Source organism: Canis lupus, chromosome 34 (assembly GCF_003254725.2).
Source record: "Canis lupus dingo isolate Sandy chromosome 34, ASM325472v2, whole genome shotgun sequence".
Taxonomy (NCBI): domain Eukaryota; kingdom Metazoa; phylum Chordata; class Mammalia; order Carnivora; family Canidae; genus Canis; species Canis lupus.
The window spans coordinates 33,880,202-33,894,614 of NC_064276.1; the positions used below are offsets into that span (position 1 = coordinate 33,880,202).

General features: G+C 37.8%; 1 protein-coding gene across 17 annotated transcripts in view; it reads right to left on the minus strand.

Annotated features, from left to right (window-relative positions):
- The window catches only part of MECOM (MDS1 and EVI1 complex locus), a 552,756-nt gene that overhangs the window by 41,007 nt on the left and 497,336 nt on the right, over positions 1 to 14,413 (minus strand). For 15 of the 17 annotated variants that reach the window (XM_049105851.1, XM_035710351.2, XM_025425522.3 and 12 more), the window contains 2 exons: positions 6,740 to 6,842; positions 2,929 to 3,145 (listed from right to left, as the gene is read on the minus strand). In XM_049105851.1, coding sequence (XP_048961808.1) covers positions 2,929 to 3,145; positions 6,740 to 6,842 — 320 coding nt within the window. The remainder of the gene's footprint in view (positions 1 to 2,928; positions 3,146 to 6,739; positions 6,843 to 14,413) is intronic. The other 2 variants (XM_025425520.3, XM_049105847.1) reach the window with 1 other exon arrangement.

The window sequence follows — 14,413 nt, forward strand, 5'->3', positions numbered from 1 at the left end:
TACTTTTCCTGCTCCATGAGTCAGTCGACTTTGTAATGCTATTCTATTTGAATAGCACAAATGGTGATATCTCTGTGAACAAAAGGTACCAGGAGAGTACAGGTGTGTGGAGTCACAAGAACAGACCTATCTTTATCTACAATATGTAATCCTCTGTTTGTTACACAAGTTGAAATGTTATTAAGAGAGTTAAGAGAGAGATACCATCGACTGCAGTTAACATTGAACTGAGTCAGGGACATCTCCCAGTCATTGCACAGATGAATATTCTTCCTGACTTCCTCAGCAACCCAGGAAGGCATGCCATTTTGTGACAAATATTATTTTACAAAGGGTATGTCAAGTCGTAAACCCTGAAATCTAGTGGTAGAGACTGGCCTGTACATGGAGTCTTATTCCCCTGCCCTAACTCCAAGGATATGATAAGAGTTTCAAGAATACAGTCCATGGCATTCGGGGCGGGGGGAAATAAATAAATAAATAAATGCAAAAAAAAAAAAACACTTTTCTTTCTTTCTTTCTTTCTTTCTTTCTTTCTTTCTTTCTTTCTTTCTTTCTTCCACTCCAGCATAAAATCCCTATCGTTTCATGGAATTATCAGCTATCACTTAATCAGTGATAGAAAGAATAAAAAGGCAAGTAAGTGGTTCTTACCAAAGCAAATGTGCATTTCTTTCACAAACAGAAGCAAGCCAGTTGGTCATTAGTGAGACGTCTCCACTTTTCACAGAACTTTATCCTAACTTATAGAGCTTTGCCTAGCCTCCCGGGTGCTTTTCAACTTTTGCATATCAACCTTTGTTCCTCGCCCCCCCCCCTTTTTTTTGCTGGGCAGGGAAGGCAAGGGGCATTTTTTTTTTCCTCAACATTTTACAGAAAAGATGCAGAACTGAATAATTACCATGTCAAAAAGGATTTCTCATTTGTTTAAAGTATGAAGCAACAATATAGGATTCAATAAAGTGGAAAATATTTGGGGAATGTAGGTTCTGCACACGGCTAAATTATATAACCAAAAATACCACTTAGATGGTCGACATCAGGTTGCACAGTGACATGCTAGATCCATCTGGCTGAGCTACCGAATAGTAAGTTTTGAGGGTTCATCCAGTACCAGATAATTAGGTTTCCTTATTGTTTTCCACTGAATGTCTGAAGGAACCAAACTGACAGTTGGTTTTGGCATTAAGTGGAGTTGACTCAGGCTCAATCCTACAGCTAGTCAAAGTAAGAATCTCCCTCCAAGTGTCGCCGTACACTTCCAGTGGGAAGTAGAAATTACATTTTAGTGTTTAGTCCACTAATTTTTGTTTTATAAAGCTGTCCATTATTTTTGATAACAAAATTGAGGGACACACAGTTCATCTCTGGCATCAGAGATACTGCTTTACAGTATAAATACTTTCCTTACCCACTGGTATTTATTACTTTCATTTTATTTCTTAATTTGGTCACAGTTACATTTATGAGCCATGCTGTGACTCTATTTTTATTACAAATCTATGTTTTACCAAACATCTATAACAGATTTATTCTCCACATGGATTTATATTAAATAGTAAAGATGAGTTTAAAGGGTACTGGGAAAGCCCTTTTACTCATTCCCGTTTTCACTCTAAAAGCTAAATTAGGCCTGAATTTTCAAACCTAGAAACTCATTCATTTGACTCAGTCTCCTCAAGGAATGGGTTATACTTGATGCTTTTTTAGTTACATATGTGCTAAAATCAAGGGCTACTGTATGGATTCTTTTCCTGTAAGAAGCCTAGCCAGAGAAGAGGATGCAAGGCAGTCTACAGAGGTAAAGAGGAGAGAAAAGAAGAGAAGGTGCTAAGAAAAGAAAGGAAACAAAATAGTCAAAGGCACTAGGTGGAGTGTCCAAGATAAACCATGAGTAATTCACAGTGTTGAGTAAGGCCAGTTGACACACTACCATACCCACTTAAATACAACATTATGCTCATTTGAAATTCTAATTCTAGGTTCCAAGGATCATTTCTGGATTTAAAAGCAAAGAAATGAATGCAATTATTAAAACTGTTTGTGGGCCAAGGCAAAAACCATTAGGTAGAAACAGAAAACCATTCGCTGGTTAGATACATCCCTGATCTGAAAGACTATTCTATAGCATAATTATCAAGGTAGATTTCCAAGGGTAGGCTCCAGGGTTGCTGTTTTCTTTCACAGAAACTCAAAAAAAAAAAAAAAAAAAAAAAAAGAAAAGAAAAGAAAAGAAAAAAGAAAGGTTCTTGAATGAAGTTCAAAAGCCTATAAAAAGTTAATATATTGCTGATATATTATTTTCACTTTGTTAAAAATAAGTATTCAAGAATAATTTCATTTAGATCATGTTTGTTTTTTTCCCTTTTGGGAAACGGAGCATTTTCTTCATTGGGCATGATTTTCTTATTCTTTTATCTATGTGCAGTTTAGATAAATAGTTGAAATTAAATCCACAGGTTACACAGATCAAAAGATCATCTTTCATTAAGTATATTCCAGAACCAATCTTTTTTTTTTTTTAATCATCTAGATGTTTCTAGAGGCCGCTTTACTGTTGGACATATGATTACTTTAATCGGCATCAGTGTTGTTGCAGCAATCTTGATTCTTCCTCTAAGTCATATCTTATGCTGTAAGGTTAGGCTTTCAGTGGCCGATAACGCTGCTTAAATAAACATAAACATATTATTTTCTGTCTAGCATCAAAACAACTAATTCCAACTCCTTTGTCAACATTTGACAGATAACAATTTCCAGTGAAAACCGATTTCTGAACAGGTCACTAACACACTTTGTCAGGCCCATCGCGGTTCCAAATTTTCCATCTGCATCAATTCTGAAAATCCAGCATACCGACCGCATAACAACAACACTTTACTGCAGAGTAAATAAACATGTTCCGTAGCACAACATGCCATTTCTAACCTTTGCAAATCAGGGAAAACTTGGTCACATTCCTTACACTCCTGGATTGCATGTATGTCTCGGAGATCATTTTCGCTTTCGAGTTTTTGTTGAAAGTCCTCTTCCACCATTGAAAATGCTGAGTGAGGGGTGCTGCAGGGGAATTTCTGGTGATCTGCTAGTTCAGCCTTGGACTCAAAGAGCTGGTCACAGTCCTCGCAGCGATATTGCCGTTCTTCTGTGAAAATAATTCAGATGTTACCAGGCCCGGGCGGTCAGGAAGTGTCACCACAAACTGGCAGTTCTTATTGAATTATGGAAGACATACTAGAAATGATTTAGTTGTCATTTCTACCACTTCCATTTTAACCTGAATTTAAAATAATACCTGTAGAGAAGCCAGGACAGAGCCTCGCATGATAATGTGGTTCCTGTGGCTACAGTATAGCCTCCTTACCATAAGGTAAAACTTTATGGCGTTAACCCTCCTAGGGGTGACTATCCACAGGACATTCAAAGTAATAACGACTGCGGACCATGCATTGTCTATTTCCTCAACACTGTTCATGGACTTCTGATATTTCTCCAAATTTGGAAGTGAGAAATTATAGGTCGGATTTTTATGCCATTTTCAGATGAAGCTACGGAATCTCAGAGAAGTTCAGTAACAAGTCGAGGACTATAGAACCAAGTGGTTGGGTCAGGATTTGAACCCATCTCTGTCTCAAACACTTCTCACTGTGCCCATGTTACCTGGAAGGCATGTGGGACACAGAGTCCCCATCTGACTCATGCTTATACCTGGTTAATAGCAGTAGATTGGGATGTTTCATCACACTCGTTACCACAAAACAGGACACAGATTGTTTTTAGAATCCTTGTAGGCTAAGTTATGTTACCCTATGGCCAGTGCTAATTGGCAGGGCCTTGTTAAACAGCAAACATAGCATGAATTTGCACTTTGAATCAGTAAGATAAATAAATGGTAATGGGGGGAACTAGGGATAACAAGGCTATAAAGTGTCAGGGAGTGATGGTATTGTTCCTATTCTTTCCATTTGAATAGATTTTAGCCCACTCGTGAGGCCATACTATGCACACAGATGCAATCACCAAAGTCTTGAAAACAGCTCACAATGCTGGAAAGACACCCAGGGCAACATGATACATAATCCCTGTTTTATAGACCTACAGCCAGGACCTATAGCCAGTTGCTCACTGGCTGAAGGTTTTTGTGGGAATATTTTAGTCACCAACAAATGCGAGGCATTTTGCTAGGGAATGATTATATAAGAAGCTCAAGGGGATACACATGTGAACAAATAGAGTGTGACATATTTTATGACAGATGCATGCATAGGGCCTAGGGGAGCCCAGAGGAACGTGTCTAATCCATCTAATCTGAGGGAGAGAGGTTCCGAAAAGGCTTGGTAAGGAGCAAGCATCAACCAGGTGAAGTGGGATGAGAGAGGATGTTTCAGGCCGTGGAAATGATGTGGAGCAATGATAAAGGCCAGGAAGGGCATGGCAGCTTGTGAAAAGGCAGGGCTGTAGTCAAACAGGGCAGGTTGATAGGGTGAATTTAGAGAAGCAATGGGAAGAGAAGTAAGAGAGCATAGTGGCTCACCAGGGGCCTTGGGGGTCCATGCCAAGAAGGGAACAGAAAGCCAGTGAAAGTCGGAAAGCCTAGCTGGAGTGTGAGAAGTTAAGTGGAAGTCAAATGGGACACCACTGCTATAATCCACATAACAATACTGGTTTCATTCAAACTAAACCAAAAAGAAGGGGGCCAGGACGGTAAAGATCGCTATATATTTTAATATGTGTGTCAACTTTGGATTGTAGAGGCTTAAGGAAAAAGAGGTATTCTCAAATAAATCGCCTCCGCTCTAAAGTCAGGTTTCTCGATGACATTAACCAGGTAATGGAAGCATTTCCTATAATCTGTCACATTATTCACATATTTCAGATCTACAATTAGGGTGCGCCTGGGTGACTCAGTCGGTTAAGAGTTCAATTCTTGGTTTCAGCTCAGGTCATGATCTCAGGGCCATGAGATTGATCCCTACCTGGGTGTGGAGCCTGCTTGGGATTCTCTGTCTCTTTCACTCTCTCTTTCTATGCTCCCACCCAACTCACTCCCACTCACTCTCTTAAAAAAAAAAAAAAAATCTACATTTAGGGTCTCAGCAGCAGTCTGAATACAAACAGAACTTCCAGGCCACAGAATGTATGGAAAAGGCCTAGGTTCTAGAGACAGCAAGACCTTGGTTTGAAAGCTGATAGTGTGGTCTTGGCCAATTTACCTTGCTTTAGGTAGCCTCAGTTTTTCTATGTGTATCATAGAAATGATTCCTCTCTTATGGGTTTAATCTATGTGTAAGACCAAATGAGATAATAAATGGAGAGCATGTATCTGGTATATAGTAGGTGTGCAATGCATGTGTTTTCTTTTCTCTCTCCTAAGCAATGTGAAATCCTGGAAGTATAAACACAAACCACTACTTACACACCATAACCATTACATATAACGCATTGGTGTGTGTATATATATATGGGTATGGGTATGACACAATAAAAACAAAATGCAACTGATGGGTTCAAGAAAGGATGGTAGCCCTAAAAAATATGTCCATTTAGTTTTTTTTTTTAAAGTAGACTAATTGTTTAGATTTCTAAAAATAATTGTTAGAAAACCTTTTTAGACCTAATATTGACCAATGAAAGTTGCCTTGCACTAGAGAAAGCCCAGATTATGTCTCTTAGCCTAGAAGCACGCTCAGCTGTCACAGACCCCACTGGGTCAGGCTCCCTGTTCAGGCTGAAACTCTACCCGGCTGGTTGAAAACCCTGGGTTTCTAAGAAGAAAAGAATTTCCAAAAAGTTCCCCAAAATATAACTGCTATAATCTACAAAAAAGGCAGAATGCAGCCCAGCCAAAGGAAAAAAATGTTCAAGTAAAGAGCCAGCCAAGACTGGTAGCTTCCTTCAGAGGAGCTCTAGAAGCAGAGACTGAGGTTTTCCCATTGGGAATGCCAGAGGGATGGGAGGTGGCTCGATCGCCACCTGTCAGCTAAGTCGGGATGAGTAACCCTTCCCAATGATCCTTCCAACTAAAAAGCACTCTAAAGATACTACTAGATTATATTGAACCAAATCATGTTATATTAAGCGAGAGAAATAAGAAAAAGAAAAAAAGTATTAAATTCTCATCTCAATGATACAAATCAATGTGGGTAGAATTTTCTCTTTATCTGTCCTGTACATACATACATAGTCATTGTAATTGTTTCGGTCCCCCCTTCATTCAATTTAGGTTCCTGGCAAGTAAAAATTTCTCTGGCTGTAAAGTTTCCTCATGTGTCCTTTTGTCCCAGTCCCCATCCTCCCATCTCCCTCCCATATGGTCATGCTGGCTAGGATTTTACTCACATTGACACACTTTTCCCAGGAAGAGAACATTAGATGGGAAGAAACATCCACTAGATTTGTGAGCCCCCCAACCGAGGGCCCTGAAATGACTTCTCTACAATGAAAGGATTCTCACCATAATCTAAGGCCCTGACAAATTTTAACCAGGTGATATCTCAGTCGAAATATTCAAAATTCCTTTGCCCTCCACTTGAGGGAGGACCTCTGCTTGCTTGAGCTCCACAGTTACATTAGCCAGATGTCAAGCCAAGAAAAGAGCCAGTCGCAAGACAGAGTTTGTTAAAACAGACACTGAAGAGCCAGGAAAACTGACAAATGCCATGTGTGATGAACTCATGGGGATGCTTCGCCACAGCGACCAAACCAGGGCAGTGAGGATGGTGGTGTGAGGAGTACTAACCGTGGATATCCGGCGCCATAGTTTCATGGGGATAGTCTTCACTCTTCATGAACAGCAGGAGCTCCTCTCCTGGTGCAATGTCTGTGACTACTCTATAAAATATCTTCAAAAGACCAGAAATGGTTGGGGTGGGAAGAGAGACAGAAGTGAATGTTAAGGAAGAGCAAGATACAACACTAATATCTGTACATTTTCTCAGACCTTAACAAAAAAAATATATATTTTTTATTTTTGTCAAAACAAGTGTGACGTCCTGTTTTGTGTACTGATAATTAGCCTTCTGATGACAAATGGAAAGCTGTGGCACTCATGCCAGTTCACAAATCTCTTCCAAATCCTGCTTCGCCAAGCAAATTGTCTTAATACAATTAAGGCAAACCTTGTCTTAATACAAGGCTTCCTGTGGCATATATACCTCGTGTAATGTTTAGTGAAGGACTTTCCCTTCTCTGAATTCCTCACTCTAGTGAGCCACACAGGAACTCACAGAGCTGACTGTGTCGGGCTTTATCTAGCGGTAGCCTTGCAAAGTGGGACAGGGTTATAGCCACCCCTCAGCACATCCTCAAAAGCAGCACCATCTCAACATGGTTGTTTTTAAGGCAATAGGTTGGAAGGACATGACATAAAGAACTGAGCTTTAGCAAAAATAGTCAAAGAAGAATATTTTGTTTTTTAAAAGCTTAATCCCTCTCTCACCAAGATCTAGGGCTTGCCCTCATGCCCCAGCTCCTGAATCCCACTCTCTGAAAGCAGGCGGTATGCCTTTAATGGATTCATTCACCAAGGTGGTAGGGGGTGGTGCTTATTCCCCTGCTTTCTAGCAAAATGCTGAGAAGAGAAAGAATTTAATAAATTCGTTAATGACTAACTAAAAAGCCATGGCGCAAATGTGTGGACCTATAATTTCTGAGAGCTGCCTACCTTTCCCCCAACCAGCTCTGTGACCTTAGGAAAGTCACTGTCCAACTTACTTGTCCAAGCTTCAGGATGTTTTTCATTTATAAAAGCATTTTAATTCACAATATATACAAGTACCTAATTCTCATGCTGTACGCCTGAAACTAATATAATGTTACACATCAATCATATCTCAATAAAAAAGCATTTAATCATGAAAACATTTAAGGTGCTTATTCATTTTACCACCAAAAAAAAAAAAACGTTCTTAGTTTTTAATTGTAATCTAAGATTATTTATTAAACAACAATTCCAAGACCAGATCGGGGTTGTGGAAGAAAGAATGAGGTTATACAATTAACCGGTGAAAATGAAACCAGTAACATTCATACACACACACACACACACACACACACACGCACAAAACCACCAGAGCAACAAAGACAACAACAAAACCAAGGATTCAATTCTGCTCAATCTCAATCCAATGGGGAAAAAACTCACACAAGTTACCAAGAACTGTGAGAATACATATCTTTAGAGGGCATATTGCTTTAACTATGTTGGTTTCTTGCAGGGTATTTGACATTTCAAACCGAGAAAAACTGAGTAAATGCATATCTTATAAGATCAGCAGAAATGTGCATAACTTTCACGGTATTTATCTATTTATCTTTTGAAAAGCAGAAGACATCAAATTTAAGTATGTGCCTCTTTATTCCAGTAGGTGGCTCTAAAGTCCAATTGTTTATTTTTCTATAAAAAACATCACAGCACAAATTGTGCTAAATCCAAAAAAAAAAAAAATCACTCAGTGAGGAGTGTTTTCTGACTACTTTCTTTCCTGTCAAAATAAAATCTTTCTTTTCCCCAATCAACAGTAATTTAATCACGTTAAATTGGTTTATAGGAAATAATGCCAAATGCAAAATTTTGCTAGAATGCGTTATAATATAACCTAAGATTCTTTACATCTACCCATAGATAGACTCTAGACTGTCTTAAGAAAATTACTCCTTGTTGTGTGTTATTTCTACAAAAAATCGGTGAGTTTGCAGTTTGTATCTTATTAACTCTGCACAGTTTCCTGGTTTTGGAAAGAATAAGAGGGATCCTTTTTTTTTTTTTTTTTTTTTTTTTTTTTTTTTTTTTTTTTAAGAGGGATCCTTTAAGAGGGATAGCTCTGTTCAAAAAGTTTATCAGATTGAGAAAAATTACTGTGCATTCGCCTTTTTTCCCCCTAAACCTTCCAGTTAAACGCTTATAAGCACCCTATTTCATTCTGGAGTTCTGTTTCCCCTTAGAAAACAATGGACTTCTCTCAACAGTTTGAATCACCTCTTTTTTTGGCATCTCTCAAAGGTTTAACTTATTAGCTTCCTTTCCAACAACATGTTGACATTTGAATTGTGACATATTAGAACTTTTCGGTGGCTTCTCGGAAATAGTGAGGTTAAAGAGACAATACCCTGAAAGATCGTCACACAGTACAATTGTCTCTGTTGGGGAACGCTGCTTAGACACACACACCAGGTCATTTTAAGAAAGTATTATGATATCATGATTTCTTTGTGGTCCAGTATTAATCACGTCTCTTTTAATTCCATTTTAGATTTACTCAATCCAATGTGAACAGTCCAAGAAACAAAAGAAAATGATAGGTATGTTGTAAGTACACAGTATAGAGACAATTCTCTTCGCAGGGACATTGATCACCACGGTAATTCCCTGTAAGTGTCCAGACTGTCATGTGAAGAATATTGAGTGCATAAAAAATAAAAGACATGGAAGAGTGTTGATGTTGGCTTTATTTACTGGAGGTAAAAGGTGACATTCCAGGCCACGAAAGGCAAGGCAAAGCAGAGTGGGTTTTAACTTCAGGGTGTTCTTTTCGATTTTAAGTGAATTTTTATGGTGCTCATGAAACTGAGGTTTGAAAAGAACTGGCAAGCACCAGACGTAATGAGGGCAGATTCTGGGCACGCTTCCTCATATAGCAATAAGAATGTGCCTCAAAGTCCCATCTACCACACCCTTAAAGATCTAGTGGGTTTTTTCGAGGTGTTGCTGCCACTTGTGATCCTCTTTATAACTCATCTCTTAGGATCTCCGAGAGATTCGGTAACATTATGTTTTTCCACCTATAATTACAACGACCCAAAAATATAATTTGAATGCTCGAATCCAGAGATGTCTGCATAGGACATTAATTTATGTTCTAGCAATAATAATACACTCTACAAGCCTTTGAGAAGCAAGAGGAGGAGTTTAAACAAAAACATAATGACGATTTGTTGCCTCAAAACAATTATGTGGAGGAATGATGGAATGTCATCTTGGAGGAATCAAGACTTTCAGAAAATAAGGTATCACATCTCTGCTTTTATATGATAAAAATAGGTCTTTCAGCAAATAAAAATATAATAAATAACAGAAGTGATTTAAGTAGCTTTTCCCCACAGGTTTGTACATTAGGTATTCTTGGCCATGCTCATAAAATATATAACCATAATGTCTTTGAACTCAGTGTATTCTCAAAATCTCGGCTCTACTGCAGTCCTATGAGTTATATGTCATCTGAGTTACGTACCAGAGGCAGAGATCCTACCAACGTAACCTCTCTGGTTTTTGTGTTGGGGAAAAATGGAAGGGAATCATTACTCTGTTGAATTCTCCTCTCCCATCAGGGGAGGGGGGTTTATGGAAAAAGCTATCTACATCCAGAATAAAAATGTCCTGGATCTGGGATTTTGTGATGAATTCAAACTCAAGTATGTAAAGAGGGACTCCAAAGTCTCAAAGACTTAGAAAAAGTTCAAATTGATACAAAAGGGCTGTCGGTTTATTATTTTGCTGTATCTCTCTCGGAATCCTTTATAAGAAGGAAAAAACTCAATTCCTCACAATATAAGTTGAAAGATAAGAGGAACGAGCCCTTAGAGAATAAGATAATAGGAAGATATAAAAATTCCATTCTTTTAAAAGTCATGATAAGTATTTTTAAAGTGTGTTAACTCCTCTAGAGTTTTCTCTTTGGTAGCAAGTAACAAATACCAGAAATACACCATGTTATGACCGTGACCTGTGTGTACATTTGACACTTTTGAAAGTTAAGGTGTTTTTTTTATTTTATCATATAAAAAATTTAAATTTCCCAATATCTTCAGGTACTCTTTTTATTCTTCCAAAAAGCTCTATTTCTATCTTTGTAAGTGTGAATATTATATCTTGATCTCTAGAAGACTCATTTATAAGAATAAATATTTATAGTAACTGTTTTAATAGATCATTTCATAGTTTTTAATTTTCTAAATTTGCTAAGATAGCACAGTAGTGGAATTTCTGAATGTTTTTTTTTTCATTCCAAATCATTTGAGCATTTGAAAATAAAACTAGAAATTCCCCAAGCTGTTCACTTTTACTAGTGGTAAAATTCATGATTTAAGGCATAAATGTAATATTATGTACATCTACATAGGAATTACTCCAAACATAATTATTATACTTAATGTATTTTAATCAAACCTTGAAACCAGTTCCAAATGCCAAAAGAATATCCGTTCAGTTAATATTCACAAGGCTAAGCTAGGGATAAAAGGCAGTGGTGATTGGATTTGATTTAACAAATTTTAGACTTCCAAAAGATATATTTTCATACAATGATATATATAAGTATAAATGTGTTTAAGTATGTTATATATTTTTATATATAAATATATATATATAAATGTGGCAAAGTATACACCTTGGGGAAATTTTAAATTTGCATAAAATATGAGCAATCTCATACTTTATGTACTAATGTAAATGAACATTTAATGGCATATGCTTAATTCTAATTATATATCATATAAGCGATGTATAATTATATATTATATACAGAATGTTGTATATAATATATGTTATATATAGTTATATATAGTTGGAATTGGAATTAATCCTATTTTATTAAATATTTCTGTTCTTTTGTTATTTAAGTCCAGGAGCACAAGCACTAAAAAGAGTATGGACGCTTACAAGCATTCCAACAGGAAAGTTAATAGGCTATAAAAGACTTCAGACGAATTCTGTTTTATACTGTCAAGGCCTGTGTTCAAACTAGTCCTCCATCAAATAGACAATGCTACTATTTGTATTTATAAATGGTAATAATGTGGGTTCTTGTTTATTATCCTATAAAATAGAAAAATCTAGAATCTGTCAGACCAGACTTACAGTCTAGTTTGCTATGCTTGGATCAATTTAAAGTATTGTGCTTGTACTATTGAGACAGAAGAGAAATTCAGTGCACAGGGGGGAAAACAAGAAAAAAAAAAAGGAAAACACATCATTTACTTTTAAAAAGATGAACAAGGCCTCATTGTTACAAACCCCGTTTATTTTTCCTGGTCAAGCACTGAAGTTTTATTTATGCTTAATAGACTGCGTTTGGCATGTCTAAAAATGACAGAAGTGTGAATTATGAATGACCTTCAACCTATTCAGGAAGTTGTAATAATTGAAATAATAGAGAAATGTACTCCCTGCAGAATCTGTACTGAGAGACAACTTTTTCAGACTATTGCTGTCTTCTCGCTTTGAAGTTGACAGTTGATTTTTCCCTCTTCCAGCTCCCAACATTCAGCCTGAATGCTTTATTTTCTATACTTCATGCAATTTAGCAGTCAGCAGACTAGGAAAGGCTGAGTGGAGCTTTAACATTTGGAAGCTAGGTGGGAGGGGAGGTAGGTGACAGTTTGCATATCTGAACAAAGTCAACATTAGATATGAACACATCTGTCAGCCTTGGTGCTGCAGAGAGTTAACATCAGGTTGCCAAAGACAATGTGTGCATGTGTTCTGGCTTTAGAAAACACGGTCTGGAACCCATAGCAATGTGGGAAACCCCAATGTTCAGGAGGACAGGAGTAATGTCAAGCTTTTAGTCTCAACAAGAGGGACTCTATTATACATTCTCAGCCTAACTGGTAAGAGATAATGAGAAGTGTCTTCAGGAGACAGAGAGACTGATTACAGAACAGAGAGACATTTGTCCTGCAGAATGGAAGCTTTATCATGGCCAAGTTCTGCCAAAGCAAACCACCCTCAGTTTCCTTAATTTCTCCAAGGAGATGGCTTACCATATCCCTCTTTAAGATGACAGTCTAAAGACTAAAAGATATTTTGAGAACTATGAGGTACCGTCCTCCTACATCCAAACAATATGTATCCACTGGTTATTTTCAGGACAAAAATATTACCGGAGGAGAGGCTTTTTCCTCCATTTTTATCTCTTTATTAATAACATGAAGAGAAAGCCAGGTATAATTTACTGGATGACACAAAACAGAGAACTGACTGTTGGTTTTAGTTTGTATAAATAGAGCAGATGATAAAGATCCACCAATTATTGTATCTGGAGCCTACAGTGTACCCAGCCTGGAAGCCTTGGAAGTTTCCATTAAATGACCTTTAAGGATCACTCTACAGTTCCCACAGAATTATCCAGTAGGCACCTGTCTTAAATGTGGCCATTTCATGTAATTCTATGAAAATGGATCATTCTGAATGGTTTCAGCATGCCTGGGAAGACTTTCATCATTACACGATGAGGAAGCTAAAGATCACATGTTTGGGGTTTTTAGTAGGCTGGAGGTTTTCTTGTGTCCTTAACCAACATGTTTTCCTCCTTGATGGATCTTAATGCATTCTGATGACTATCTTTTCGGCACCATTCCAGAATTAGCTGGACTCTAGCATGGATGTGATGCTCTGAGATCTTCCTGAATGACAGGTGTTCTACACATGCAAACACTAATTACTTAAAACGTGCACAGAATACTTCAGGTTACCCACTTTTTCAACTTGTGTGACGGGTGAATCTTCATAAAACTCCTAGCCTGCATAGCGTTATGGCTGTTTTCTGTCCTGAGCATCATTACTTGAGGGAAACTTTTTTGGGGGAGGCCCTCCCCCCAAAAAGTGCTGTTTGTCTTATTACGTGAATATCAAATGGCAAACTATGCCTGAGATAGTTTCATCTTCGGGTGAAGGAAGTAACTTATCAGCCAGACAACATCCCCCCCAAAGTCAGCCTAGGCCCTGTTCACAAGGCCAGTCTCTGGGTATTGCCAGCTGGCACTCATCTTAAAACAGCAGAGCATAACTTTGGTATAAAAGTGGAACTTGACTTAAAAGGAAAGCAAAGAAAATGCCCAAAGCCAATAATAATTTTAACATCAAAAGAGGTCATAGAAAATGTGGACAGAAATCCTTGTAAAGGAAGAGCAAATTAACAAATTACCTGACAGTTGACGCAAACATTTTTAAAAAGTGGAAAGAGGCGAACAAATTACATTTTGCTTTCTACATAGCTGCTCTTCCCTGCTTTTTCGCCCAAATTGCATTAATTGAATAATTCAGGAAAACATTTTTTTTTCCTCCGTAAAAAGCCAAAGAAAATAACTTGATAATTGAGCCCATAATAAGCTTGCAGTAATAATACTGGCCTAGTGTCACGGCCGTCTTGATAGAACCACTGACGTGGACCTAAGGAGAGGGAAAGTGGGTGTGCCAATTCAGCCACGATCGTCCTGGAAGCAGTTAAAACTTTATAAGGTAAAGCACAAACGAGAACAATGCCTGTTCCAACTGAAAACACTGTCGAGTCTTGCTGCCGTTCATTAACCACAAGAGAGCTGGCAAAAACCCGAGTGAATGCTGACCTTCAGCTCTCTGAGGGGCGCTCGTTCCTCTATATCTTATTTCTTCAAAATATACATCAGGCATTGGATA